The following is a 25,882-nucleotide window of genomic DNA, read 5'->3' as shown; positions in this document are numbered from 1 at the left end:
ATCTCTATGGCTATGGGAAAAAAAAAATCGTTTCATATGTAATTAGAGTATGTAATCAATATAATTATTATATTTTGCTATAATTTATAAGAAAAATTTTCTAGATTTATATTTAAATTAAAATAGTTAAATACAATATCTACGTAAAACTCTATCTTCGCGCTTTGTAAATATAAAATATCAACACAAAGATAAAAGAGAGAGAAGTTAGCATCTAAGAAAAGATTTAAAAGAAAATTTTCAAACTTGCTAACAATTCTGGTTATTATTGATCATAAATATACCATATTTCTCAAATAATCACTACATAAAGTGTATTGAGATGCGTTCATTAGAGATTAATAATATAGCCTTAGATATAAACTCTTAAACAATTAGTTAACCCATATCAAAACTTTATTGTTGATTTTATTCAGTCATTTATTTATCTGATTATTTATTATTATATTTACATGTAATATTATATGTATTTATTTTAAATACATAATATATATATTTATATATGTTATTATGTGATTAAATATTATTTTATCTTTAATTTAAAATTATCTAATTATATAATGATATATATCAAATATATATTAATTTATATATTTAAAATAAATATACATAATTTTATAATATATTTAGTCATGATATAATGGATGATGAATTAAATGGCTGTACATCTCCAAGCAGTATAATCCTACTTAGTATACGTTGCCATTATTGGATTAACTGTTCAATAGTACAAATTTCAGTTATATTATTTAATCATTTTGGAGCTCATCAAGACAATACATGTGACCTTAGCTTGAGGATGAAGTTTATCCGTTACAATTAATCAAAGTTAATTTTCATATGAAAAGGAAAGTGTTTAACCATTAATTCTAGAGTATCAGTGCAGAATAAGGCCATACAGTTGCCAGATGTTGATTTCATGCCTGGACTGCTGTCGGTGACGAAAGTTGAAAGAACGAGGTCAAATATGTAATTTACTATAAAGTCATAATCCGCCATTATTTCCCTCGCGACTGGCTTTTCCCGTTCTCTCTCTTCCACTATTTAAATTTTTTTTTTTCCAAAAAGGAAAAAAATCATATGGTTAATATTTTGTTTTTTGTTTCTGAGCGGAAACATAAGAGCGTGATCTCTAAAATCAAAACCCGACTCTCAACAGAATATCGAACTCGTGACTCGAAAAGGTAATTCAATCATCAATTGCTTACTCGTTCTCTTCTGCTATGGAAATTTCTTTACTAGATCCGATTTTTTACGTCATGTATTGTAGTGTACGGGCAGAGTGAGCGAGTAGAAGTTAGATCTTATTGTTTGTTAATTGGATTGATGGAAAAGGAGAGAAAGTGCTGGAAACTGAGGAAAGGCATTTATTATAGTGAGAGGAAATGAAGTTCTACATATCGACGACTGGGATAAACAGAGTGACGATATCGAACTCCGGCGAGGGATCGTTGGCGGTCCCGATTCTGACTCTGGCTAGCCGTAGGATTTCTAGTTTCCGGACTTTGTTGCCGGTGGTGCTGGTGCTTGGAATCGTTTTACCGTTTTTCTTTGTTAGAGTTGCGTTTTTGGTGCTGGAATCTTCTTCTGTTTGCTCTTCTTCTCTTGGTAAGTAAATTTCCTTTCTCTGCTTTTTTCGTTTGGCGAAAAAACAAATTTTCTACCGTTTTTGGTTTTCTTTTTTAACATAATTTAATGATTATATATATATATATTTCTTTCGGGTAACTATGCTTAAAAAATGAAGTGGTTCTGTTAAACCAGAATTTCTAGTACAAATTTTCTATTTTTAGGCAAAATGTTTTAATTTCATTATTATTTCCAACTGTATTGTATTTTTTTTTTCGGCAGATTGTATCAGCGGGAACGACTCATCTCTGGTAATTAATGGCGAAATTACCTTTTACTTTCAATTGCACCGATTTATTTGTTTCCGCATTAAAAAAAAAAAAAACTTAAATAAGAGAAAAAAAGAAAGAGTAAATCACATGTTCCACCTAAAATTTGATCTAAAAACAATTTTATATCTTCATATGATATAAATAACTTCTTATTTCTCAAAATAAAAGTCTAATAAAAAAAATATTATACAATATAAAAAATTAAAATTATTATTTTATTTTTATAATTTTATTTTTCAAAATTTTTATATAACTTCAAATTAATAAAAGTTAAAAATAAAAATTTTAAATATTTAAATTATATAAAATCTTATTTGTTTCTTTTAACCTTTAATTGTCATCCCTTTCTTCCTCTCTTCCTGATTTCATACTGTCGTCAATTTTACCCTCTTTTTCTTTTTCTCTATTCTTTTGTTCCTCTTTATCCTTTCATATTCTTCTTTGAGTCAATTATCTTAGTTCAATTGTTCTATTTGTCAATGAATTGATTGAATCACTAACGAATGGATTGATTAAAAGGTGTTGTCAGTGATCTCTTTCCATTGACGATTTAATCAATTGAAAGTTTTCATTGATGACAACTTTTATCATAACGAAAGAAATGGTAGTGAGATAAAAATGATAAGATTGTGACAACGGTGATGGAACAACACTAACATTTAGCATTTTAAAAAAAATTAAAAAATTTATTTATAAGCTTTTAAATATTTTAAAGAAAAAAACTATCATATTTATGATGTTTGGGTTTGACCAATAAACGAGTTATTTTTGAACTTTTTGAAATTGATGGATGGTGAAATTGTTATTTTGTACTCACTAAAGAAAAGGAAATTGTTATTTTGCCTTTGTATTATTAGTTATTTTTAACAAAATTTGATTTTATATAGAAAAGTGTTATTTAAGATTAGAAAAAAATTTTTTAGGCCAAATTATGAGTGGGAAAATGTAATTTACTCAAAAAGACAATGTTCACGTCCTATGTTAAGGTAAAGCCCTTTATTTTATTTTATTATATTGACTGAAAACGTCATTTGCAAACATAAATAGTAACATCTATAATCTTCAGCATCAATTTGTCTAACAAAATACAACTTGGAACATAAATAAGTATAATGCTTTATTTTATAAAGTACTGTTTTGTCATGTTTGATTAATACAGAAGCACTAAAGAGTAATATAATAAATATAAATTTGTACATACTGGGTTGTCACTTAATTGATGATGTAAGTCGTAATGTAATATGATGGTATAAAAATACATAGATGGTCGTGATATGATTTTTAAATAAAGTTGTTATTTATTTAATAACTAGAATTATTGATGTTAGTAATGAAAATATACTAGAAAGTTTTTAGTAAAGTTCATCACCAAATAATAATAATAACGGTATCACTCTATTTATCCACATCTAGTCATGCAGCTGTACCCGTGTAATAGGCAACAGCTGCACTTTTGAAAATGAATGACATTTCTCCACCCAAGATTTGGGAAACCTTTGACGTTATCTTATTTTATGCAAAATCAAATTTCATAAAAAGAAAATGATGTAAAATAACAAAATTATCAATTTTATTTTCTAAAATCAAAAAATAAATTTAAAAAAAATCCTTTTCTTTCTGTTGAATCTCTTCCCTCTTCCACCATGAATAACAATGTCTCCACTACAGCCTTTTTACAAATCTCCTATGCCACTTAATTCCCGAAGAAACAGAACTGGCTTACGATTCTCACTTCTCAAATCTGTAACTGTGGGAAACTAGTGGAAACAAATATTGTCATTGTCACGTACCAAAAAATAAAATATATTGTCATTGTCCAATATAGTATTGGGAGTATAAACTTCAGAATTTTGTGAATTGGGGTTTTTTTAATTCTTGTTAGGTGATAAGGACTTGCTAGAGTTGTTTCTTTTGCCACATTCACTCATAATTTATATGACGCTATAATTTTTTTTTCAGAATTTGTGTTCACTTTTTAACTAGTTCAACATCTTGCCAAACTATGCATCCATTTGGTCCTGACAACTGTGATTTTCTTATTCTAGCCAATAGTTTGACAGATTTAATATAATTTTGTTTAACAACCACTTGATTGTTTATAGGAAATTTGGATCTTGATATTAGTCGTTCACGTTCTCTTTTCTTTTATTTATATAAAAAAAAAAAGGAAAAACATTTTGTTCACGGGAAGGGCAGAAACAACTTGCAAAGAAGGGAGAATATATGGAATTGAAAGGGCACCCTTTACTCACAAGATATCAATTTTGAGCGCATGACATTATCATTATTTTCAGTATTTTAAACACTGAAGTGGGACCAGGTAATGTTGGATCGAATGACATACCCATTATCTTTTCACCTATGACAACGTCATGGACTTGTGGATGAACTTGAGATGGATTATGACATATTCCACCAGGCGGTCGTGGGCCATAAATTTTGGAAAGAATGAAAATTCGCAGTGCATAATCCATCGATGATCACATTTTGAGGAACTGTCAGTCTGTCACCATTTCACTTCCCCCAGTTGTTTCTAGAATACGTGGCTAGCCAGTTATCCTGCGATTTTATATATATATATATATATTTTCGTTGAGTATCTTGCGATTATATTATTCTTGTCCACTTGATGATAATTTCTCTGGATATAATAAAAAGAAAACACTAAAAAAGTGACGATTAGTGGTTGAAGTGCTTTGCCAAGACCACCTGGCTGCTTTTATGATGATTTGAATGAAGGGTTTGAAAATCCCCCAAGATTGCACTTCTGTTATCATGGAAGCAGTAAAAACAGTCGTGGCAATAGCTCATTTTTTATGATGCAAGAGGTCTTGTAATGTTTTCTCATCATCATACGTCAACACTGTTGGGCGGAACCAACGGCAATAAAGTAATTAATTTTGGTGATTAGTTTTGATATATATTTCTTTTATTTTGTTATACATGTACCATGAAGAGACTCAGAGAAGAGCTAACGAGAGCATTAATAGAAGCAAAAGATGGTACCGGTAATGATGGAGTACAGGTTTCTTTAGAATCGTTCAACGAGCTTGTGAAGGAGATGACGTCCAAACAACAAAACATCAAGGCCTTTGCAACCAAGACCAAGGCTATGGTACATGAAACTACTTATTTTCCACATTAACAAATCTAATTCTGAGTTATGATTTCTGTCGTCTATATGGCATCGGTGGGGCTAATGTCACTTTAATCTAATTATTAATTCTATAAAGTTTTATATAATCTTACAACGTATACAACAATATTTTGTTATATTTTCTTCCTATTGTGATTAGTCCTTTTATCATGTTAAGTTAAAGAGTAACACTAAATATACAAATTAAAGTTTGTTAAATAAGTTGATGAATGTATACAAAAAATTAATTTAATAATTGTTGATACGTAATGCGACAATGAGATTAAAATGTAATCATCTTAACTTGTTTTCTTACCTATAATCTTTCTTTTTGAAATTCCAATTTCTTTCCTAGAGTATGCAAATGTATATTTTTGATTTTCTCTTCAAAAAGAATTTAAAAAAAAAAAAAGCTTCAACATAAATTCTTTTCTTAGATATAGTACTGATTTCTATGGCTTGGTTTGATGTTTGTCCTCACATTTATAAACATCCTGAATCAAGGTTGAATCTCTATCTCACAATCACACATCCCTCTTCGTATTCAAGGTAGCATTTAGTTAGCATTCATTTGTCAGGTTCCCGAGTAGGCTAACATTGATCAAAGAACAAAATTGACAAGGTATGAAGAGTCTTATACCTGTCTTCTATTTTCCACCTCCTTCATGTTTACCCAACCATCATTGGGAAATTCATTAAAACTAGTTCTTATCTTCTTTTTACATCCAACTTCTTGTTTGTCTAAAAGTTAACACAATATGCTGTGAAAGCAACTATCCCGCAGCAGCAGAATCATCTGTGCATGATCTTTAGGATGACTAATATTTTGCTTGAAAAGGGCGTCATAAATCAACAATTTATATTTGACACTAATTTGCATTATAAGTGACTTCCTTTTTATGAGTATTAGAACATCAGCTGCCAGATCTCTTACAAATTAAAGTGCTTTTCTTTCAATATATAGCTTTTGGGGATGGAACGGAAGGTCCAATCTGCTAGACATCGGGAATTGATATACTGGCATTTAGCTTCACATGGTGTCCCAGAGAGTGTACATTGCCTTTGCCTCAAATTAGCAGAAGAGTATGCAGTAAATGCAGTGGCCAGATCTCGTTTACCTTCACCTGAATATGTTTCCCATCTCACTGACCCATCTTTTCACCATGTTGTTCTCCTAACCGACAATGTCCTTGCTGCCTCTGTAGTTATCTCATCTACTGTCCAAAACTCTGCCAGACCTGAAGAGTTGGTGTTTCACATAGTTACTGACAGGAAAACGTACACTCCAATGCATGCATGGTTTGCAATTAATTCTGTAAAATCAGCAGTTGTGGAAGTTAAAGGATTGCACCAATATGATTGGTCTCAGGAAGTGAACATTGGGGTTAAAGAGATTTTAGAAATTAACCATTTACTTTGGAGTCATTTTTACGACAATTTGAAACAAGAAGACTTTGAATATGAGGAAGAGCATCGACGATACTTGGAGGTCTCAAGCCCTAGCTGTTTGTCTCTCATGAATCATCTTCGAATTTATATTCATGAGGTAAGTATAAAACAATTTTTCATGATCTTTGTCTTCTCTAATTAGATGAATACACTCTTGAATTGAATATTATTAATGAAGATTGTTCTGTCATTAACTATTGTGGACCAAACAGTTGTTTCCTGATCTCAACAAGATAGTGTTATTGGACGATGATGTTGTAGTACAACATGACATATCATCTTTGTGGGAATTAGATCTCAAAGGGAAAGCTGTTGGCGCAGTTGTTGGCTCATCATGCGGAGACAACTGTTGTGTAGGAAGAAAATACAGTGACTACTTGAATTTCTCTAACCCAATAATCTCATCCAATTTTGACCAAGAGCGCTGTGCTTGGCTTTTTGGAATGAATATCCTTGATCTTGAAGCTTGGAGGAAGACTGATGTAACAGCAACTTACCATGAATGGTTGAAACTTGTAAGTATCCTGTCTCCATTTAAATTTAAAAAAAAAAAAAAAATTGCATCTGCATACTGCTAAATAAAATGTGTGTGATGTTATATCAAGTTAATCCGTAGATGGATTATCTCTCCCTCCCACAGACATGCCTATTCTTCATAATATCTAAACCAAGGAAATCCGAACTAGAGAACAAGGGGATAGCAAATCTACGGTCTCTATTGATTTCATTTGGTACCAATCCAGCTGATGAGGTCCACTGTAATTGAGCACTGCAAACAACAAACATTCTGGAGAAAACACATGAATTTGATATTTATTGATATAGATATTCTTCCCTGGTATCTTTGTTGTGATCAAGCTCTAAAGAAAGAGTTCCATGTTGCTAGAGTTATGGGGCCTTGAACTCTGGTGCAAGATTTAGAAATATATATAAAGATAATTTATGACTAGATAGTATTCTTAGTAATGAAATGAAATGTTGAATTTTTGTTTGTATGTAATACTAGCATTTTATTTCACAGAACCTCAATTCTGGATTGACATTATGGAAACCAGGAGTGCTTCCACTGGCGTTACTAGCCTTGGATGGTAATGTGCATCCTATTGATCCTTCATGGCATATGGCGGGGCTGGGACATCAATCCCCAGAAGCTCACAGAGAAATGTTAAATTCTACTGCTGTTTTACATTTTAGTGGCCCTGCAAAGCCATGGCTTGAGATTGGGTTCCCAGAGGTGAGAAGCTTATGGAATAGGCATGTAAATTTTTCGAACAAGTTCATTAGGAAATGTAGAGTCATGGGGTGAAGAGGACTAAGTTCTCTCACTTCAACATTCATTTTGGACTAGATCCATCTTGCAGTATGAGACCAGAGGGAAGAAGGTTTGGCTTCAGTCTCTGCTTATGCTTTGCACAATATGATATTAGTTAAGACATGATGCCATATATAGTAAAAATGTGAAGGCATGATAACATATGAGGTCAATTATGTATTTAACAATATTGTATATATTTTAGTCAGAAAGTTCTATCCATATGTTGAAACTGGTTCAAGATGTTGTGTGTACAATCCCCCATATTGCATTTCTTTCTTTTATTTATATTTTGTGTTGTCTGACTGCTAACTTGTTGGAATAAAATGTTGTGGAAAGCAACAGGATATGATTCTCTTTTATGATGTGTTAACGGACTGTGAAGCATGTGCATGCTATAACATAACATGATGACACTGTACGATAATATATCATTTATACATCTAATTGTGTGCACATAATTTTATCGTATAACATAACCCAATGATAGGCTGCCTTAACCCACATCATGGAATGCAGGACATGCAGTAGTATTCAGCAGGAAGCAGGCGATATCACATGGCTAAAAGTGCCAAATTCTTTTGTTTTTTGGGCGAGGGGGGGTTGGGTTGTTATTATGCCAAATCCTGTTTGCACCACTTCCATAACCAGCTGTAAAGCGAAAGCAATGGGACAATGTATGGGTTGGGTTCCTTTGACAAATATAAAGCTGGGAACGCATTGTTGAATATGACAGCACCAAAAGACACCCATCCTTCTACATAAATGTGGATGATGGGCTGCGGCACAGATACGTTTGAGTAGAATTTGCAGAAATATCTTCAAATATTCTGAACAAAACAGTTTCAAAGTTACAAATATTGTCAAATATCTTGGAGAATAATACAAGAGGAATACTTTTGGGATAACACGTTCCAAAGAGTCTATTACAGAAACCCAAGGCCTTAATTTTGGTGAACTTGAAAGGCCTGCTCATAACAAATGATAGCCTTCCAGCATCATTCAACTGCAGAACCAAGAGATATGAACATCAGTACATATATATGCACATATAATAGTGATGACAATTGATTATAAATCCTCAATTGATAATGGTGATGATAATGGTTCATTACAATGCATAATGGGAGATAGAACCTTACACAAGTTGAAGAGCAGTCTGCTCTTCGCGAGAGTACTGGTGATTGGGTTCCAGGAGGTTTACAGGGATGAAATTTCGATCATAGGATTGTGAGGGCACAGATTGATCATACACAGCTCCCTGCATCATGTTTGATTGTTGCTGTTCAACTCTCTCGTTTTCAGCTATCTGCACCATATAATAATGATTTTTAAGATTAAAATAATTCAGATTTTAGCTATCATGTGGGGAGAGAGAGATTCAGAAACCTTTGCCCGCAGGTACATGTTATCATTTTGTAGCTGAATTTCCTGCACATGTGCACATATTGCTAATAAGTTAAAGAATAGCATAATCATAAGCGTAACAGTCATTGAGAACTTAAGGATTCATTTTTATGTTCCATGTCCTTTTATTAGGGTTTTGGAGTATTTGGAATTTTCAACTCCCTCAAAGGTCAAATATTAAGGCAACATAAATTGATTTTCAAATTCTTTCAACAAATTTGTCTATTGTTTATTGGATTTGCATTTTATTTTTTCTCCCTAAATCTATACAGTATAATTATGTTCAACATTTTTAGCAAACCCAAAAGAAACCCAAAAAAAAAAAAAAGGACGGAAAGAAACTTACCCTCTTCTGCATGAACTCGATTTCAGCAAATAACATTTCGTTCTGGCAAAAGTTTTGAGCATTTTAATGATAGGAATTGGAACATTTATTTTAAAAAAGAGATAACAAGTACACTTGAATAAATAAAAGTATCGCTGATTTTCAGTTAGGTTGTCAATTAACCATAATACCTTTTTGGATCTGATTCTGCTGATCCCTTTCTCCAGTCTGGCCTCCAGGTTCTTGAGTTCCTTGAAGCTCAAGGAGCTAAGAGCCTCACCCAAGATATGCCTAGAAGCAGCATTGTTTATTACAATGGTGATATATATTACACAACTGAGTTGAAAAGAATTAAAGAATTATCTAATGAACTTACCTGTTCAGATTCTGAATTTCTCGGATTTGTCTCCGGAGTTTGGTGGCTTCTTGCTGGTAAAACTGAGGTGATTTGCAAGATACCATAAATTAGGATAACAGTTCTATACTCAATCATTTGAATAACACTTATTCATTCAGAAGAAAGCGAAAGCATTATAGTTCGATTCACATTTGAAAGTAAACGAATGACACAGAAGGTAGAGTGAGAGTTGCTCTAGGATATATTAAGAAAGAGATCAAATTATATCCATGAAAAAATCACCCCACAAACCCACCCGAAGAAGAAACACTACTTACTATAAACACGCATGTATATAAGGATTCATGCAAGTGTTTTTAAATCTTTATTTATGGATGCCAGTTCGTGTTATTCATAAACAAGATAAAAATCATTAATTTTATTAACTATTTGTAGTGATTAAACATGGTGTTTACTCTTCTCGATTAAAGAAAAAGATAGGTAAATGATAATAAGTACTTATAATGTTGATAAATCATTTAGTTAACAGATACTGGATTGTAATTGATTCTAAATTTTCTATGCAAACATTGTCGGGTTATCCCACATTGAAAGTATAAAAGGGTAGATGTTAGTTTATTAGTGTGAGAGTAAGTCTCACCTGTTTTGCTAGTTTCTGGGATTGAAAAGATCTAAGATCACTAAACAAATTGGTATTAGCTCCATAAGAGAAATTAAACAAGAATCAAAAGTAACATTATGTTGATCTAAGCACATTACTTTGACAATGGCGCTTAGTAACTCGTCTCCTAAGGGAAAAGTGGCCCTTACCATGACAGGATAAAATAGATTTAAACCTCAGAAAATCATGACAAGCCTGTCCAAGGGGTAATAATGATGCAAATCTTACCCGGGCATATTCCAACCTCACAATTGAAACAAGCAAGATAATTTCAAGGAGTGATGGTGATGTAAATCTCACTTGAACTGACTCCAAATGGATTGTTAATTTTGAAGGTTCGTACCATGTGCCTTCTCATCATGAGTAATTCTCATATTTTGGCAAAATATGTTTGTGAACCATTGTTGATTGCACATTAAGGCTTAATAATGTGAGATATGTCTATGATATGTGACTCAATTTGATTTCCATAGACACTCTTGATTAAGAGGGTTATTATAATTGATTTGGTGATGTTACTTTGGAAACTCATAAACAAAGACTTGGTGTTGACCAAAGGATTGATGCAAAATACTTCCTATGTTATTCATGTCAAGTTGTGCGTTGGAGAGGTGAATTTAGTTGATAATTTATTGATTGAGTTGCGCATAGATGACTTGTACAATTGTGTGAGAAAGTTCTTGGCATTCTCACAAAGAAGAAAGTGTTGCCTTTAGTAGGCATACTCTTGAAAACTTGTACTCATTGTTTAGTTAATAAACAACACAATTTCTTTTCATAATCAATTCCTCATAGAACGTCCAATGTATTAGATCCATATCGATATGGAATTGAAATGGTAATAATGATTTTATCTATGGAGAAGTTTGTTGTTTCTAAAGGAGTTGCGAGTATGACTAATTCCCTTAGGTTTGAGGGGGATTTGATGCCCTCTGTGGGGCTAGTCTCCCCACATATTCGGGACAAAAGAAGATTTGTTGGGTTGAATTTCTCCCTATATGAAGTTGGCCTTGGTAAATCTCTCATATTATCTCAAGCTCATATGAAGTTTTAGTGAAATAAAGGGAGAGAGGAGAAGAAGATATGAAAGTTGTTTGAATAGATAAAAGTGAAATAAGGTAGAATTTTTTGGGTTTTATGACTCCGACCAGTTTTGATCAGTTTTCTCATGTAAGAATATTAATAAAATTAAATCTTACAGAAGAAAGAGAAACAAGAATAGTTTGAAAATAAAAAGAGAAAGGAGGCAAAATTTTTTGGGTTTAGTTGTTCTGATCAGCTTTGATTAGTTTCTCTTATCAATATTGTTTCATGCTCTAATTGAACTAAAATTTTACATGTAGTTGTGTGGCTTATTATTCTTCATTTTAAAGAGTGGAAATTGGTTTTAGAGTTTCAAACAAAAGAGTTATTTAATCCGATATTGGTCTCTTGTTTTGTTTTGCAAAAAAAAAAAAAAAAAACTTGTTTTTCTAACAAGATTGTTTGATTTTGAGAGTTGCCTATGTATGATTTTAGTTTTATCTAGAGAGAACTTTATTTTCTTGTTATTAATAATAGTGAATAATTAATTTGTTGTGTTTTTTCATTCTCACACATTGGGAAGGTTTTTCCACGAGATAATTATTGTATTTTTTTTATTGTGTTTAGTTTCTATCATTTTTGTTTTGTTTGTATTTCTTTTGTAAATTTTTTATAAATTATAATAATTTTGCCGATAGTTTATAAGCGATTTGATTGATGAGAAGTTTTATGTAAAGAGGAAATTGTTGAGTGTTCTCACATGAAAAGCAAATAGCGTTGGTTGCTAATTTATAAGCATGAAGAAAAGTCTTACCTCTTGAACTAACTTAGAATTGGAAAGTCCAATGTCTCTCTCTCTCTATAGACTCTTTAATTAGTCGAAGCCCTTGGCTGCCTAAGCATAACGCATAATTGGCTTTCAACTCCTACGCATGAGAACTTTGGTGATCTTCATAACTAGAAGTAAATTTTCAACTCTTACGCTTGAGAACTTGGTAGCTTAGGTGATGATCAAATCTTGAGGAAATTAAAGAGTGTGATGGATGTCTTACAAGGAATTCATTTCATTGTTTACTACAATTCCGCAGACCTAGCATCACCTATTTAAAGAGTGACGGATGTCTTGCAACAATTTCATTTCATGTTTACTACAACTCCGCAGACCTAGCATCACCTATGTAAATGTTCTAGTCAGGCCATACGTAAGAATCATTCAATTCTACTTCTTTATTCCACAACTATAGAGGTGGACTGTTTTAGTTAAACAAATACTATGACACAAAAGTGAAACAAAAAGACTCATGGTTAGCATTAGAACTCAAAAGATCTATGGTGACAGATCTGAGACCAACCCTAAACCCTGAACATGCCTGGCGATATGGTTTTCCCGTGTAGAGAAAAACGCATATTATCATTTATACTTTGCCATTTGTTCAGTAAAACACCATTTTTCATATATTTTATTAGCTGTTTTATTAAAAATACCTGAGTATTAGCTTCAGTTACAGATCCTGGGTTTGAACTATCTGCGCATGATTTCTTGTACCTTTCAATTGTTGATCTCACACTGCAAAACAAATACCAGACTATTTTAGTATTAATTATGATCAGAAAGAAGCAAGCACTCAAGAAGCAAAATAACTGCCTCTTTTCTTTTTCTTTTTTAATTATAACTGAATTCTCTGCTACCTCAATGAAGTCTTAAATATAACCCACACAAGGATCACAACATAAGAAAAGTTGTGTGGACGCCATTTATTTTGTTTAATGAGCTAGGGATTCCTTCGAAAACATTTCAGCAAGATTTTTTCCAGTTATGTACAGATTTTTGACAGAAATAACAAGATGCCATGCATATATGTAACAACCAGTTGAAACTTTGCAGTAACACTTAAATGGTAAAAATGTGAATCTTCTCTGATCTTTAGCAGTCTATTTGCATTACAAATCAATATTGAAATAGTAAAAATTTTCCAAATCAAATCTAAATGGTTTAAAATAAGAATCCGACCTTGTAGTAATAAAATCTCCAAAATTATAGAAATAGAAAATGAGAATACTGGAATTTCAACTAAGTAAAGATGAAGCTACATCATTTCAAATTCTTTCCTTGATGGAGCTTCAGTCACTTTTAATGTTCCTCTTTGGAAACTTAATCTAATTTAGGATTTTGAGTACAGTTAACTCTCAACTTCGAAACTAGTATGTGGGGTTGGGTTGGATCCCAAACAATCCAACCCAACTTTGCCCTAATGCAATACATGCATAGAATCTAATAAATGCATTTAGCGAAAAGGACATTTAAACAATTAATTAGTTCACTTGCTTTAGTAAAGCCAATATACGCTGGTACACAAGATAAACAGGAGTTTGATGGTTTTGTTCCTACTGTACAATTAAGAAGACATATAAGGTACTGTTAAGTGATGAGCAAACGCATAATAAATTGAAAGAAAATTAACAAGCTGTCAAGCTCTGTAACATCCATTACTGGGTAAGGGAGATAATGGATGGCTAGCAAGCCAAGTCCAGAATACAAAAATTGAACACTCTCAAAAATTGAAGCAGTGGACCAACGGCTCATTATGGTGAATGAATGAGTAAGCTTAAAAGAATTGTTCAAAATGCAATAACTTGAAAGCTAATTGCTGTGTTGTGACACCATAGATTGTTTTGGCTATAAAATTATAGTTCACTTGACTAAGAAAAATCATGTGTAACCATGACGAGGATGTTTATCAAGAAGAAAATGTAGGTGAACTGGTCATAAGGAGTTGAAAAACAAGAGGAAAATAATAATACAGACTGTGGATCTTGACAAGATACAGATAGGATGGTGTGACGTGGGCACATGCGTGAAATTTGACAAGAGCTTCAACTTCAAAACCTAGGCTTGTAGGAGTACGGTTTTAGTGGAAAAGGTTGAAAAGACTGGTATGCTGAGTCGCTTACCATATATGTCATAAGTTCTTTAAAAGAGCCAGTAAAAGCCCCACTTTGAGCTCCGCCTCTCACTAAAGATAAGATCGTCTTAATTCTTGACACAACGTCAAGGTGTAATATAGTAGATAGTTTGAGAACATCAGGAATGAAGAAATAAAGTCATTAGTAGATAGTTTGGGAAGATATAAGTGTATTAAAAAATTTTAACAACGAAAACTAGCAGAGCTCAAGAACTTTTCTTTCATTTCATCATTCACAGGTGATTTTTAACCACCCTCATCAACATCTGGATGGAAGCCTTCTTTCACTCTTTTCTTAACCCCATAATTAAGATACACTTATATAGAGATCCAATAAAACATTTTCTATTGGATATTTAAACAACTTGGTATTTCTACATCTAAGCAAAATTATCAATGAGTAAATTCTTAAAATATCACTCTACAATTATAACTCACAAATATGAGAAATTTGAGGCATATTTTAACTGATATATCAAAATCTTGAAATGGCATTACCCAGGGTCTTAAAAAACAGAAATCAAATCAGGAGACCCTTTAAAAGACAATCCTAATCAAGCTATGATATTTATCTCCATATGAAACACTATATAGGTCACTCATACTCTAATACGACAACACAGGCTCCTTCCCAAAATTTTCAACTATTTGATGCCAGCTATATATAACAGTAATTTAATGAATTGTTTGGTGTTATTAATGGATTCAACAAGACAGTTCAATAGTATAGCCTTAGTTCAATAGAAAATAAAAGAAATAATTAAACAATCAAAATCCAACATGGTGATGCTATTTGTAGATGAATAATACAACATGTCAAACTTTTTGTATAAACTCATTCAAATAAATTGATGTATTGTAACATAACTGGATGAGTTTTTTTTTTTTTTTTAAAGATGATGTCAAACATTAGGGCTACCATAAAAAGCTACTATGGAGTTGAAATGCTGAACTTAGTATTCAATACTGACTGCAAATGGAATGAAGAATTAAGGTTTAATAATTCATCAGTCATACAATGTCTGAAGATGACATTTGTGCATATATCATAGCTAGGAAAAGTAGCTCTACAAACTGATACATAGCAATATTTCTTTTATATTTGATGAAATGGAGGAAAATATCTGGGTATTGCAATGGTTAATACACAGGTTTATTTTGTGTTCAATCATACCAAACTGGAAAAAAAGACATTCCAAAAAACACGGCATCTAAGTTTTGGTGTGGAAGGTTAAGGGCTTGGATGTTTAACAAAGTTAGGGTTCCCTGTTACAATTAGCGTTTTACTATCTTAACACCCTCTTACAAAAAGATTCTCAGATGCTGAAAATAGAGATAAAACATCAAAGGAGTAAAATTTCGCAGAGCAAGAAAATATCTCTATATGATTACTGCATTTTTATGTGATTTTGAATCCCAAATTTTATATTAAAAAATATAGTAGTCATCATAAAATTGAATTCACTATTAACTTTGAAAAAAGAAAATGAGAACAAACTATGAGGAACAAATGGGAAACAAAAATCTGACAATTCAAAGAATGGTTAGCGTTGATTTAAATTTTCCTTGGGATTGGATATTTTCCTATCATTTCCACTGAATCGGTTCAGAGCTTCATGCCACATTTATCATTCTTTACTAGAATATATTAAGCATCAGAAGAAAAACTTATAAACTTCATTAAATTATAGATATTATATTCAAAGAGACACTGCAGTTGAATCCAAGACCATGAAATTACATATATAAACTAAAGACTCAGAAATAATAGAAAAAGAATGTCAAAATAATTCAATCCGTATATAATAGTTCATTTGCTCTTATATTGGAATTACGAATTCATTGACATACTTCTATTTTCTCCAATAACAATCCGTTGAAAGATGAAAGACTTAGATACTAAAATCAGTGCAATAATTACCATGAACAATATGATTATTGACTATATAACTTGGATATTAAAATATTTGCATCATTCAGGCTTACATTTTTGGGTTTCCAACTCGTTTTTAATGCTTATTTAGGATTTTTATCAAACACATAATATAACTCAGACAAGCACCTTGCCATAGAACCAAGTAATTAACAAACAAACTAAATATGAACAACTAACCAGAGACAAGACATCTTTATATGGTCAACCGTTCAAGAAGAATTCCAAAAGTTCAAGTTACTGGGGAGAAGGGAATAAAATACCTTAATTCCTTAGCTTTCCAAACTTTTCAGTCATGCTTTCAGTTAGATATGAAAGAATGGTCAGTGATAAAATAAATTGGAAATTTCATAATAAAAAATTTTAAATTTCAAACAAAAAAGGAAAATTTATCCATAAAAGTTGTCAATAAACTTAAGAAACTGCTAATAAGTAAAAGAAAAAAAATTATTTTTTTTTCATGTTGATAATTCCGAATTCCTAGCCACAAGGTAAAAATATAACAAATGCAGAAATAGTTTTGACAAAGGAAAGAAGTAATATAAAGGGTGAGTGGAAAAAAACAGAGCTTCTAGCGTTTCCTTTTACAAAAAGCACAGTGAGCCTGTTACCTTAATTTCGTCGAGCCACTGAAGAACGGTTTCTGCCACGGTGGCAGAAGATCTAACGATATGATTGGCTCGACTATCATTGCTTCTATATACTTGACACCTTTCAATATGTGGAAAAACACAGCGCTATAACCTAAGAGGACTCTTTAAAACCCACGAGACTTGTTCAAAATCTCAGAAAGAAAGGAATGCTTTCATGGCTTGCGTTTGACTGTGTTAAAATATTATATTTTATTGAAATAATAAAAAGAAAATAATTTGCGTCATTTCGTGTCTAAATCTACTGAACAGACTTGTGGTATGATCAAGGAAGACTGTGCAGCAGCCATTGATGCACCATTCAGTAAAGTGCAGAGAACCTCATTGGCTCCTACCATTTCTTTTGTTTTTCTTCTGTCACCTCAACTTTTCTTCTCTCTTTCCATCAAACAAGGCCAGCAAGGTATGAATTCTTTGACTATTGAATTTTATAGAGAACCCTTCTTCTTATTAATTCTAAAAACCTTAAAATTTTCTAATGAAATGTTTTATCAAAAACATATAATCAGCTTAATAATTTTTGAGTTGTATGTTGCTTGAAATGTGAAAGATCTTGTGTTTGTATTGTCTACCTCTCGTCTAAAAGCTTCGGTGATATTTATATGGATAAATTATGCACTGTTTTGACCTATGAAGAATAAATTATCATTATTCCTGCTGCGGAACTTCATCATCTTGAAGAATTTTTTTGTTTCCACAAAAAGGAAACACTCTATACAATTCACATTAAAGTGGAGATCTTCCCTAAACTGACGGCACGCTTTAGCTATAACTCTTTTTCCCCTCAAAGAGATCTAAGTAAATCTAAATCAAAGAAGCAATTTTTCACCATTTGAGAAAAAAAAAAAAAAAACTTGAATCAGATGAGATGATATAAACGAAATATATAAAGATAAGCCAAGTAAAGATATAAATATAATGACAACAGACTTCTTGTCAGATGTGAAGAACGGAAAAATCATATCTGACGTTGTAACTAAGAAATACAGCTCAGACACAAGAACCCTAATCACAGCCACCCTCTTTTCTCTTATGTTGTAGAGAAGGGTAAAACAGTCAAAAAGATTAAGAAATCCGGATACCCATCTGCCGATGATACTCATATATCTAAAACTTAAAGGCAGACTGGAGGAGTAAAACTTGTGATAAGATTTGACCCAATGCTCATTATGATTTAAAACCCTAATCTTGAATTCGTCAGGTCTATTCTTTGATAATGTGTCGTGTCGTGAAGATAAGAAATCATTGAAGGGCTATACAGATTAAGACCCGATTAGCCTAGAAAATCCTTGTGTAGCTTCTGCATTTGAGATTGAAGTGAGATTTGTGACTGGTGTCGAAGAAAAATAGAAATGAGTTATGAAACCCTAGAATGAAATTTGAGAGATCTTTCAATTACCCAACAGCTATTCAACCAGATAACACTTTCCCAACAGGTAAATTGGTAAGCGGAGAAGGAACAATCAGAAAGCCTACAGAGCGAGCTACTTGTTTAGGTTTGAGAGTTTGATAGAACGTAAGATTTGTGATAAGTATTTGAGACAGTGATTTGAGTCTTGAAAGTCCAGCTATGATCCAGTTGAAGGGCTCAATTCTTGATTCATTCTTGTTGAAATGACTAGCTATTAAGTAAGCTTCAAAGAACAAGTTAATGAATGATTAGACCCTTCACAGCTTTGTTGGTTTCGGACTTTTGTTTAGTAAGGATGGAGAGAGAGAAAGAGATAGAGAGAAGAGTCCAATGAAGGCCAAAGATGAAGAAGCTGGTTTCACACCTGTTATACCTTGATAACCTTCGTTCCTGCTCTTATAACAAGCTACTGTACATCACTTCTGGTTAATTGTATCTATTACTTACAGATCTGCATCTCTTTACCGAACAACTGAGAAGAAGCACAAGGAAGAAATAGAAATACTCCCAAATCTCACAAAGGAAAGCCAATAAAATGACAAAATAAAGAAAGATCAGTGAATCTTAGGTAGGGAGAACCGATCAATCTTCAACAAAAGTTAATTTATTAACCTAAACTGCGTATGATGAACATGTATCCATAAAATCCATTAAAAACCCTTTTATCAGAAGAAGCTGGGAATCACAGATATAATCATCGACTTTCCCAACTCAAAAAATAGGGAAAATTAATGGAAAAAGAACTAAACAAACTCAAACCCAAAGATGAAACTTTATTATATATAGACCCCAAAAACTCAAAACCTTAACAGCATAGAATGGTCATAATCATAAGCAATCTTGGACAGAAGCATAAGTATCCATCGTCAACATATCAAACTCAACCAAAAAAAAAAAAAAATCTAAGAAGTACTAAACCTGTTGTTAGCATATTCATAGAGGCGGCCACGGCTTGAGAAGACAACCAAAGCCACTTCAGCATCACACAAAACAGACAATTCATAGGCTTTCTTGAGCAATCCATTGCGACGCTTACAGAAGGTAACTTGTCTGTTAGTGGTGTTCTCGATCCGCTTAATCTCAATTTTGCCTCTCCCCGTTTTCTTATGAGAAGAGCTTTCTGGTTCTTGGTTAGGAAACTCCATGGTTGATGTCTGAAAAAATGAATGCAAAAGCCCAAAAAAAAAAAAAAATTGATGGTCTCGTCAGCAAAATAAGATATCAATCTTGGTGGCTCGCCTAAATCAAGGCTACATAAAATCATACTATTAAGCATCTAAATGTGATGTTGATTTTGCAGTCTAACCTGCTAAAGAGTTGAACTAAAGAGGAACAAAGATTCTTGAAGTGGGTTGCTCTAGCAGAAGAGATATAGATATATATATTGATAGATATATAGATATATAGATAGATAGATTCCTCAACCATAAAATAGTACATCATGATTGAATATGTATAGACTTTATTAGTTACTATATTTACTGTCCACATAATTTGTATTGCATGAGTAACCAAAAAAAAAAAAAGTTATGCAGAGGGAGTTTATTGTTAATTTTGAGGCTCCATTAACCATCCATTCAGTTCATGATGGGAAAAAAAAAAAGGGAGAAGGGTGATAAACAAAAAGGTTCTTGGGAAAGTCACTAATAATGGTGTGAAATGAGACATTGTGAAAGCTATATATGCATTGTGACTTCAAAATTATTCAATGAAAACAAAATAAATAAGAAGACCTTCCATGTTGTTTTTCCTTTTGGGGTTTTTAGTAGGGCCTCCATTCTAGATTTGTTTCTGATCTTACCGCCCTGCCTCAAAGCTTAATTTACATTACTTCTTTCTCCTCTTATATTATTGTGGAATTCACAATTTTTTGTAGATATATATATTTCTGTTAAAATTTCAAGTGTAAAATATAGGACTCAAATCCCATATTGAAAAGTATAGACTTCTAATGTGGGGTTTATATGATCTTACATTCTTTAATATTAATAGTTAACTTGTGAGATATAGTTCTTTTAAAGTACATATAATTTGGTATCAGAATCATCACCACATATCTTAGTTGTAATCGTGCAGTGCAGATGATGACATCGACATTACAGTATTAGCCCAACTAACACACAATTAGCCTGCCTAGACCTCAAGTTGAGGAGCATGGTCCTATGTTAAGATCTCAAATGTAAGGTATAAGATTTAGGTCTCATATTAAAAAGTATTAACTTTTAATATGAGATTTATATAATTTTAAGCTCTCTAATCTGGATAGTTAGCTTTTGAAGTATGGTTCTGCTAAAGTTCTTGTTAGTTTCAATTTCCCTTTCCCAAGTACAAAGTGAAAATAGACTCCCATGTGATGTACAGTTCACCCATCTTGTAATATCTAGTTCTTTTAAGGTAAAGATGGTGTAGCATGCTAACATTTACTTTGGGGCTTAAATCACTGCTTCTCCCTGGCCAATTTGGTATTACTTAGTTTTTATTGCTGAATTATATAGCAGCCAGAGTGTATTGACTTTTATTTTAAAGTAAAAACATTTATACTTAATTATCTAATCATCAGTAACAACATACCAAGGTTGGAATCCGAATTTGATATTCCAACTAATGTGATAGTTTACTCTTAACATGGAGATTGATTACATGAAAATTATTCACTTATTTGATTATTCTAGAATTAGTATAGAGTTTTGACTGAAGTGATCCGTGACTAATTTTGTGTCTGTTATATTGTTTATTATAATTAATGATTACTTTATTTATAAGGTGTTTTGTTTATACATACAGAATCTTATTCCCTGATTAATGGGCTCTAACTCTCTGATGAGTGGGCAGGGTGCAAAGTGTGACACCCTTGAACCTATATATAGTTTGACTAACTAGTAAAAAACTGTTTTAAGTTTTCTTTTAAGAATAAAAGTCAAAATATGATTTTTCTCATGAATAAAAATCTTAATAGGGTTTGTCTTAGGAATAAAAATGCTGGTATATGAACATATTATTCTCATATAAACTATATACAATTCATTAATAAACATATTCATTGTAACAAGAAATTTAAAATAATATTAATTCTATTAGATGTAGTGTTTTGGATGAACCGATATAAATAGCGCATTTTTCTTTTTTACTATATAAATGTTTGATTACTATAGTCTCTATCTACTAAAATAAAAATGAAAATGAAAATCTTCTTGTTTCCTATGTGTAATGTAGCAATCGAATCTTATGGTTTTACAGCCTTGGATATGGACACTTCTTACCATCCATTTGGACCACTTTTCTTTTCTTATTGGATCTCCAGGAACATTAATATTGCTTTGCAGCACAACCAAACTCTGTATTAACATCTGCCTTAGCCCTAGGGTTTGTTACTGTCTGTAAAATTGTCAATTATGTTTGACGCCTACAATAGTATTAGTATTACCATAAGCATTAGCTGTCAAATACAATTATAAGCTACCAAGTACAATCAACTCCATCCTAATCATAAAACAATTTTTATTAATTATAATGTGAGAAGCATTTTACATTACCCTATGAGTGGGAGTTCCTAACCACTACAAATGGAAAGCTCAGTTATCAGGTAAGTTTTCTATTGACTAAGTCTGAGATTTATTGAGATACAAGTGAAATGTGAATTCTGTGTTCACCATCTTTCATGGTTCCCTGGACATATCCCAAGGCACTCCTTTATTGTTTGGTTGGTCTCCCTAGAGAGACTTCGTGCCATGGACTGTCTCTAGGTCATTGGCCTTATTACATAATCTGAGTGTGTGCTATGTGTTTGAATCTTATGAGCAACTCTTCTTTAATTGTGTTTTCTCTTCCTATGTGTGGAGAGAACTCTCAACCAAAACACTTATAGTTTGGTCGACTCTCTTATCATTCTCTTTTCTCACTGTATTGTTACTCACCTCCACCTTAAAAATGATTTAAAGCACATTCTTACACAATTAATCATCTCAGTCATAGTATATTTCTTACGGTATGAGTGGAATAATTAGATATTTCACTCGCAACATAGCTCCCATAAGACTATTATTATTGATATTTGTAGTCTTATTCGAGTCAAGATTTATGACATAGCCTTCAACCTTTCTTTTTTTTCAAAAGATTGTTTCGATAATCTTTTTTGATGTGTAATTTTAAACAATACATATTTGTACGTTAAAATAGAATGAGAATAAAAAGAATACATCAATTAAATTGACAATCTTCTATATTTTTCAAGCAATGCAGGATATGAAGTTTTATTTTTAACCCAATAAAGTAAATTACAGAAATTCATACACACAAATATGCATTTCCTAGATTTTGAATTTTAAGATTTCTTAAACCATGTAATGTACTTCTCAACATCTCACATATAACCAAATTTGGTCATTGTCAAAGTCTTTAATATTGAAGTGAGATGATCAATGTTACTCAACGACATGGGATTGCCGGCCAGATGACTGCTTTCTTGCTCCCTTTCAAAACTTCATATGCCAAAAGGTGCTTCTAATTCCTACCAACTCTTAATATGCTTTTGTTAACAACTAATACTATTTCCTTTCTCTTGTATACAAAATATAAAGTATTTCTATACTTGTCCTGCCTTTCCAAGAAAGCTTTCATTTCATAATTAAACTGGAGTTATATTAATTTCTTATTATGTGTACTCCACGTCAAGATCTAAGCAATAATTATATACAAACCAAAATATTTATGCTTCACCTAAAAAACGTATCCGTACAAAGTGCTAGACCTCTGCGTTTTCAAGCCAAATTAAGGAGTGTAATCCTATTACACTCCTTAATAGTCCCTCTAATTCTCTCGATATTTTTAATCTTACAAATCTTATAACCAAACAATATGGGATAAAAGATCCTTTTATAGTCTTTTTTAAACAAGTAACGTGAGAAAAAATTCAAGACAAAATATAGTAGTATGATCAAATGACCATTAATTTAAAATTCTTTAACAAATTTAATTTATACGAGTGTTGATTTATTTGGATAGTAATAAGTAGAATAATAAATATTAGGCCAAAAAACCTGGGAGGGAAATAGGGAAATATTCTTGAACCAACCCAGAAAACAAATTTAAATTAAATAAATACAATGAAGTAGCATTTCTTCTTCTTGTATCATTCTGAATGTCCCCACCCCCTTCACCCTGTCACATGGAAACATATGCTGATCGTACAACTCTTAGACTCAGTTCGATTATTGCTGCATATCACAAAAATAGTTATACAAGAGTCCTGTAGGTCAAACTAAGGGTAAAAAGCTTGGTGGAATTTATCTGATGTAAATTATCTCTATATCAAGGAAAACAGAGTAGGGTAATGGATAGTGGAAAAGCAGCTAAAAGGACATAATAATATTGGATGCTCCACCAGAAATCTGGCCTTATCTCAGCACTACTGCACCAACATCAACATGGTTGTCTCACTCACTCATCTTTAAACAAATTATTCTGTGAATGAGCTCTCATAAAGTGACTGACTACTCATGCTTCTGCCTAAATCAATATCACAACTATTATTCCTTTATTTCCATGAAATTTATTCACTGTCAATTAATGCTTCAGCTCTGCTAGCTGCTGCTTCATTCTTTCAAACTCACTGCCCTGCTTACCGTGCCCAAATTTTCCCTTATCATCCCAAAACGAAATTTCTTGAATTAAATCATTAATGAGGAGGCTGATCACACTATTTAATTCTTAGTTAGAAAGAACAAAATGTGACCCATCATCCAACGATGTCTCCTGTATTAATCTAAAACGCTAATTAGTCAAATGTACCATGAGAATTAGTTGTGTCAAAAATAGCCATGTTTGAGTACGAATAACATATAAATTACACATTCTTTAAGTTTTTTTTGTTTTGGTAAAAACCATTGAGGATGAAATGGATAGCAATCTTCAAATTTTTGGCTGTGATAAGACAACTCGTCGAAATGAGAGAGTGGAAAGCAAGTTTGTTCCTCCGAATTTATGCTAAAGATCACATCTCCATGTTTTTTTTTTATTTGTTTCTTTTTTAATTTCATTAGTCTAACTTAAATACACATGAACATTGGTAATCTTGAATTACTTCAAACCCTTAATTTAAAGCATAAATCTCTCTTCTAATACTGTTTAGAACTAATCTAATCAAAGTGGTGAATATATAAAAATATTTACTAAATTTAAAAGTAAAAGAGGTATAAAATTAAGCCCCACTATCATAAAGTAGGGAAGGAGTTAGGAAAGGATCTAGTCGGAGAGAAGCAAAATCAAAGTTTAAAACAACAAGAAGGTCCGAAAAAAGAAGAAAAGGGAATGAATTAGCCAAAATAGGATGGAATTTTGACAAACAAGAGAGTGTGATGGCAACCTGTACAACTAATGGAACAAACTTGGAAAAAAGTGAACATTATGAAGAAGAGAATGGGCAAATATCTTGATATCCAAATCTCTACGAAGATATGTTAGTTGTTGTCAAAATCAAAAGCATGAATTTGGATTAAGGAATATAAAATATAATGATGCTTGTAATTAAAATAATAAACATAAATAATTAAAACACATATGATTAAGAAAATTAATGATGATAAAATTTGGATTAAGGAATATAATATAAAATAAAATGATGCTTGTAATTTAATTTATTTAAACATTTCATTTTCCAAGGGTAGTAAGCGAATTGAATGAAGAAGAGAAGGGACCACAGTGCTGCTGCAGTAAGATTCTTAAATTGGAGCTTCAAAATGAATGATGAATGGAGATGCCAAAATTTAATGCATTACCTAATAACATAAATGCCAACATAAAATATCACCATCCACCCACATCAGAATTTTAATTTAATTAATTAATTTATTTATTTTGGAGTGGAGAAAAATAAATGACTTTAAAATTTTTTTATTAAAAAAAAGGATGACTTTGTTTGGAAGAGAATATTATATTATATTTGCACAATTTCAAGGATTTCTTTTCCTGCTGCACAACTACGTCATGATTCTTTCACATTTACATTTTTTCATTATTGTAGTTATTATGATTCCTCTGAAGTATCCCAAATATATATATATATATAGATTTTAAGCTATTTATTAATTTTTATTTCAATTTAAAATTTTATGCACTTCTTAACTCAATTTTAATCGTAAATGATTTTTCTTTAATTGACCAAACTAATTTTTAGGTTTGAACCAATCTTTTTGCGTAATTATTTGGTAAAGTTACATATCGCTTTCAAGATATAAACTCTTCTGTTTTATCGTTGGACGTGTCATGCTTTTGCTTATCTATACGTAAACCAACGCAAGTCCAACCTGAAAAACAAAAAGAAAATCATTTGAATAAAACTATGTTGTATAAACAAAT

At 31.9% G+C, this 25,882-nt stretch overlaps 2 protein-coding genes across 6 annotated transcripts; one reads left to right on the top strand and one right to left on the bottom strand.

Annotated features, from left to right (window-relative positions):
- Window positions 1-1,015: 1,015 nt before the first annotated feature.
- Window positions 1,016-8,039, top strand: LOC123215552 (probable galacturonosyltransferase 15). Of its 4 annotated transcripts, none has more exons than XM_044635700.1 (7): window positions 1,016-1,184; window positions 1,271-1,608; window positions 1,852-1,880; window positions 4,858-5,016; window positions 6,002-6,583; window positions 6,699-7,001; window positions 7,127-7,492. In XM_044635700.1, the coding sequence occupies exons 2-7, from the start codon at window positions 1,386-1,388 to the stop codon at window positions 7,250-7,252; spliced, it is 1,422 nt and encodes a 473-aa protein (XP_044491635.1). In that variant the 5' UTR covers window positions 1,016-1,184; window positions 1,271-1,385; the 3' UTR covers window positions 7,253-7,492. The 4 variants fall into 4 exon arrangements, with proteins under 4 accessions (XP_044491635.1, XP_044491636.1, XP_044491634.1 ...); XM_044635701.1 differs by lacking the exon at window positions 7,127-7,492 and adding an exon at window positions 7,542-7,708 and having other exon boundaries at window positions 1,017-1,184; XM_044635699.1 differs by lacking the exon at window positions 7,127-7,492 and adding an exon at window positions 7,508-8,039 and having other exon boundaries at window positions 1,021-1,184.
- Window positions 8,040-8,521: 482 nt separating this feature from the next.
- LOC123215553 (agamous-like MADS-box protein MADS1) lies at window positions 8,522-19,990 on the bottom strand. 2 transcript variants are annotated; one of them, XM_044635704.1, is made up of 9 exons: window positions 19,836-19,990; window positions 19,448-19,683; window positions 13,058-13,139; window positions 9,907-9,968; window positions 9,722-9,821; window positions 9,552-9,593; window positions 9,188-9,229; window positions 8,941-9,107; window positions 8,522-8,804 (listed from the first exon to the last, which is right to left on the bottom strand). In XM_044635704.1, the coding sequence occupies exons 2-9, from the start codon at window positions 19,672-19,674 to the stop codon at window positions 8,801-8,803; spliced, it is 726 nt and encodes a 241-aa protein (XP_044491639.1). In that variant the 5' UTR covers window positions 19,675-19,683; window positions 19,836-19,990; the 3' UTR covers window positions 8,522-8,800. The 2 variants fall into 2 exon arrangements, with proteins under 2 accessions (XP_044491639.1, XP_044491640.1); XM_044635705.1 differs by having other exon boundaries at window positions 8,594-8,804; window positions 8,936-9,107.
- Window positions 19,991-25,882: the final 5,892 nt, after the last annotated feature.

Source organism: Mangifera indica, chromosome 5, assembly GCF_011075055.1.
Source record: "Mangifera indica cultivar Alphonso chromosome 5, CATAS_Mindica_2.1, whole genome shotgun sequence".
NCBI lineage: Eukaryota > Viridiplantae > Streptophyta > Magnoliopsida > Sapindales > Anacardiaceae > Mangifera > Mangifera indica.
This window is presented reverse-complemented; position numbering and strand designations above follow the sequence as displayed.

Coding starts and splice junctions, on each gene's coding strand:
- LOC123215552 (XM_044635699.1), top strand. CDS start 1,386: ATGAAGTTCTACATATCGACGACTGGGATAAACAGAGTGACGATATCG. Junction 1,881..4,857: donor GCGGGAACGACTCATCTCTG/GTAATTAATGGC, acceptor TGTACCATGAAG/AGACTCAGAGAAGAGCTAAC. Junction 7,002..7,507: donor ACCATGAATGGTTGAAACTT/GTAAGTATCCTG, acceptor TTTATTTCACAG/AACCTCAATTCTGGATTGAC.
- LOC123215553 (XM_044635704.1), bottom strand. CDS start 19,674: ATGGAGTTTCCTAACCAAGAACCAGAAAGCTCTTCTCATAAGAAAACG. Junction 9,822..9,906: donor GAAATTCAGAATCTGAACAG/GTAAGTTCATTA, acceptor TGCTGCTTCTAG/GCATATCTTGGGTGAGGCTC. Junction 9,108..9,187: donor ACATGTACCTGCGGGCAAAG/GTTTCTGAATCT, acceptor TATATGGTGCAG/ATAGCTGAAAACGAGAGAGT.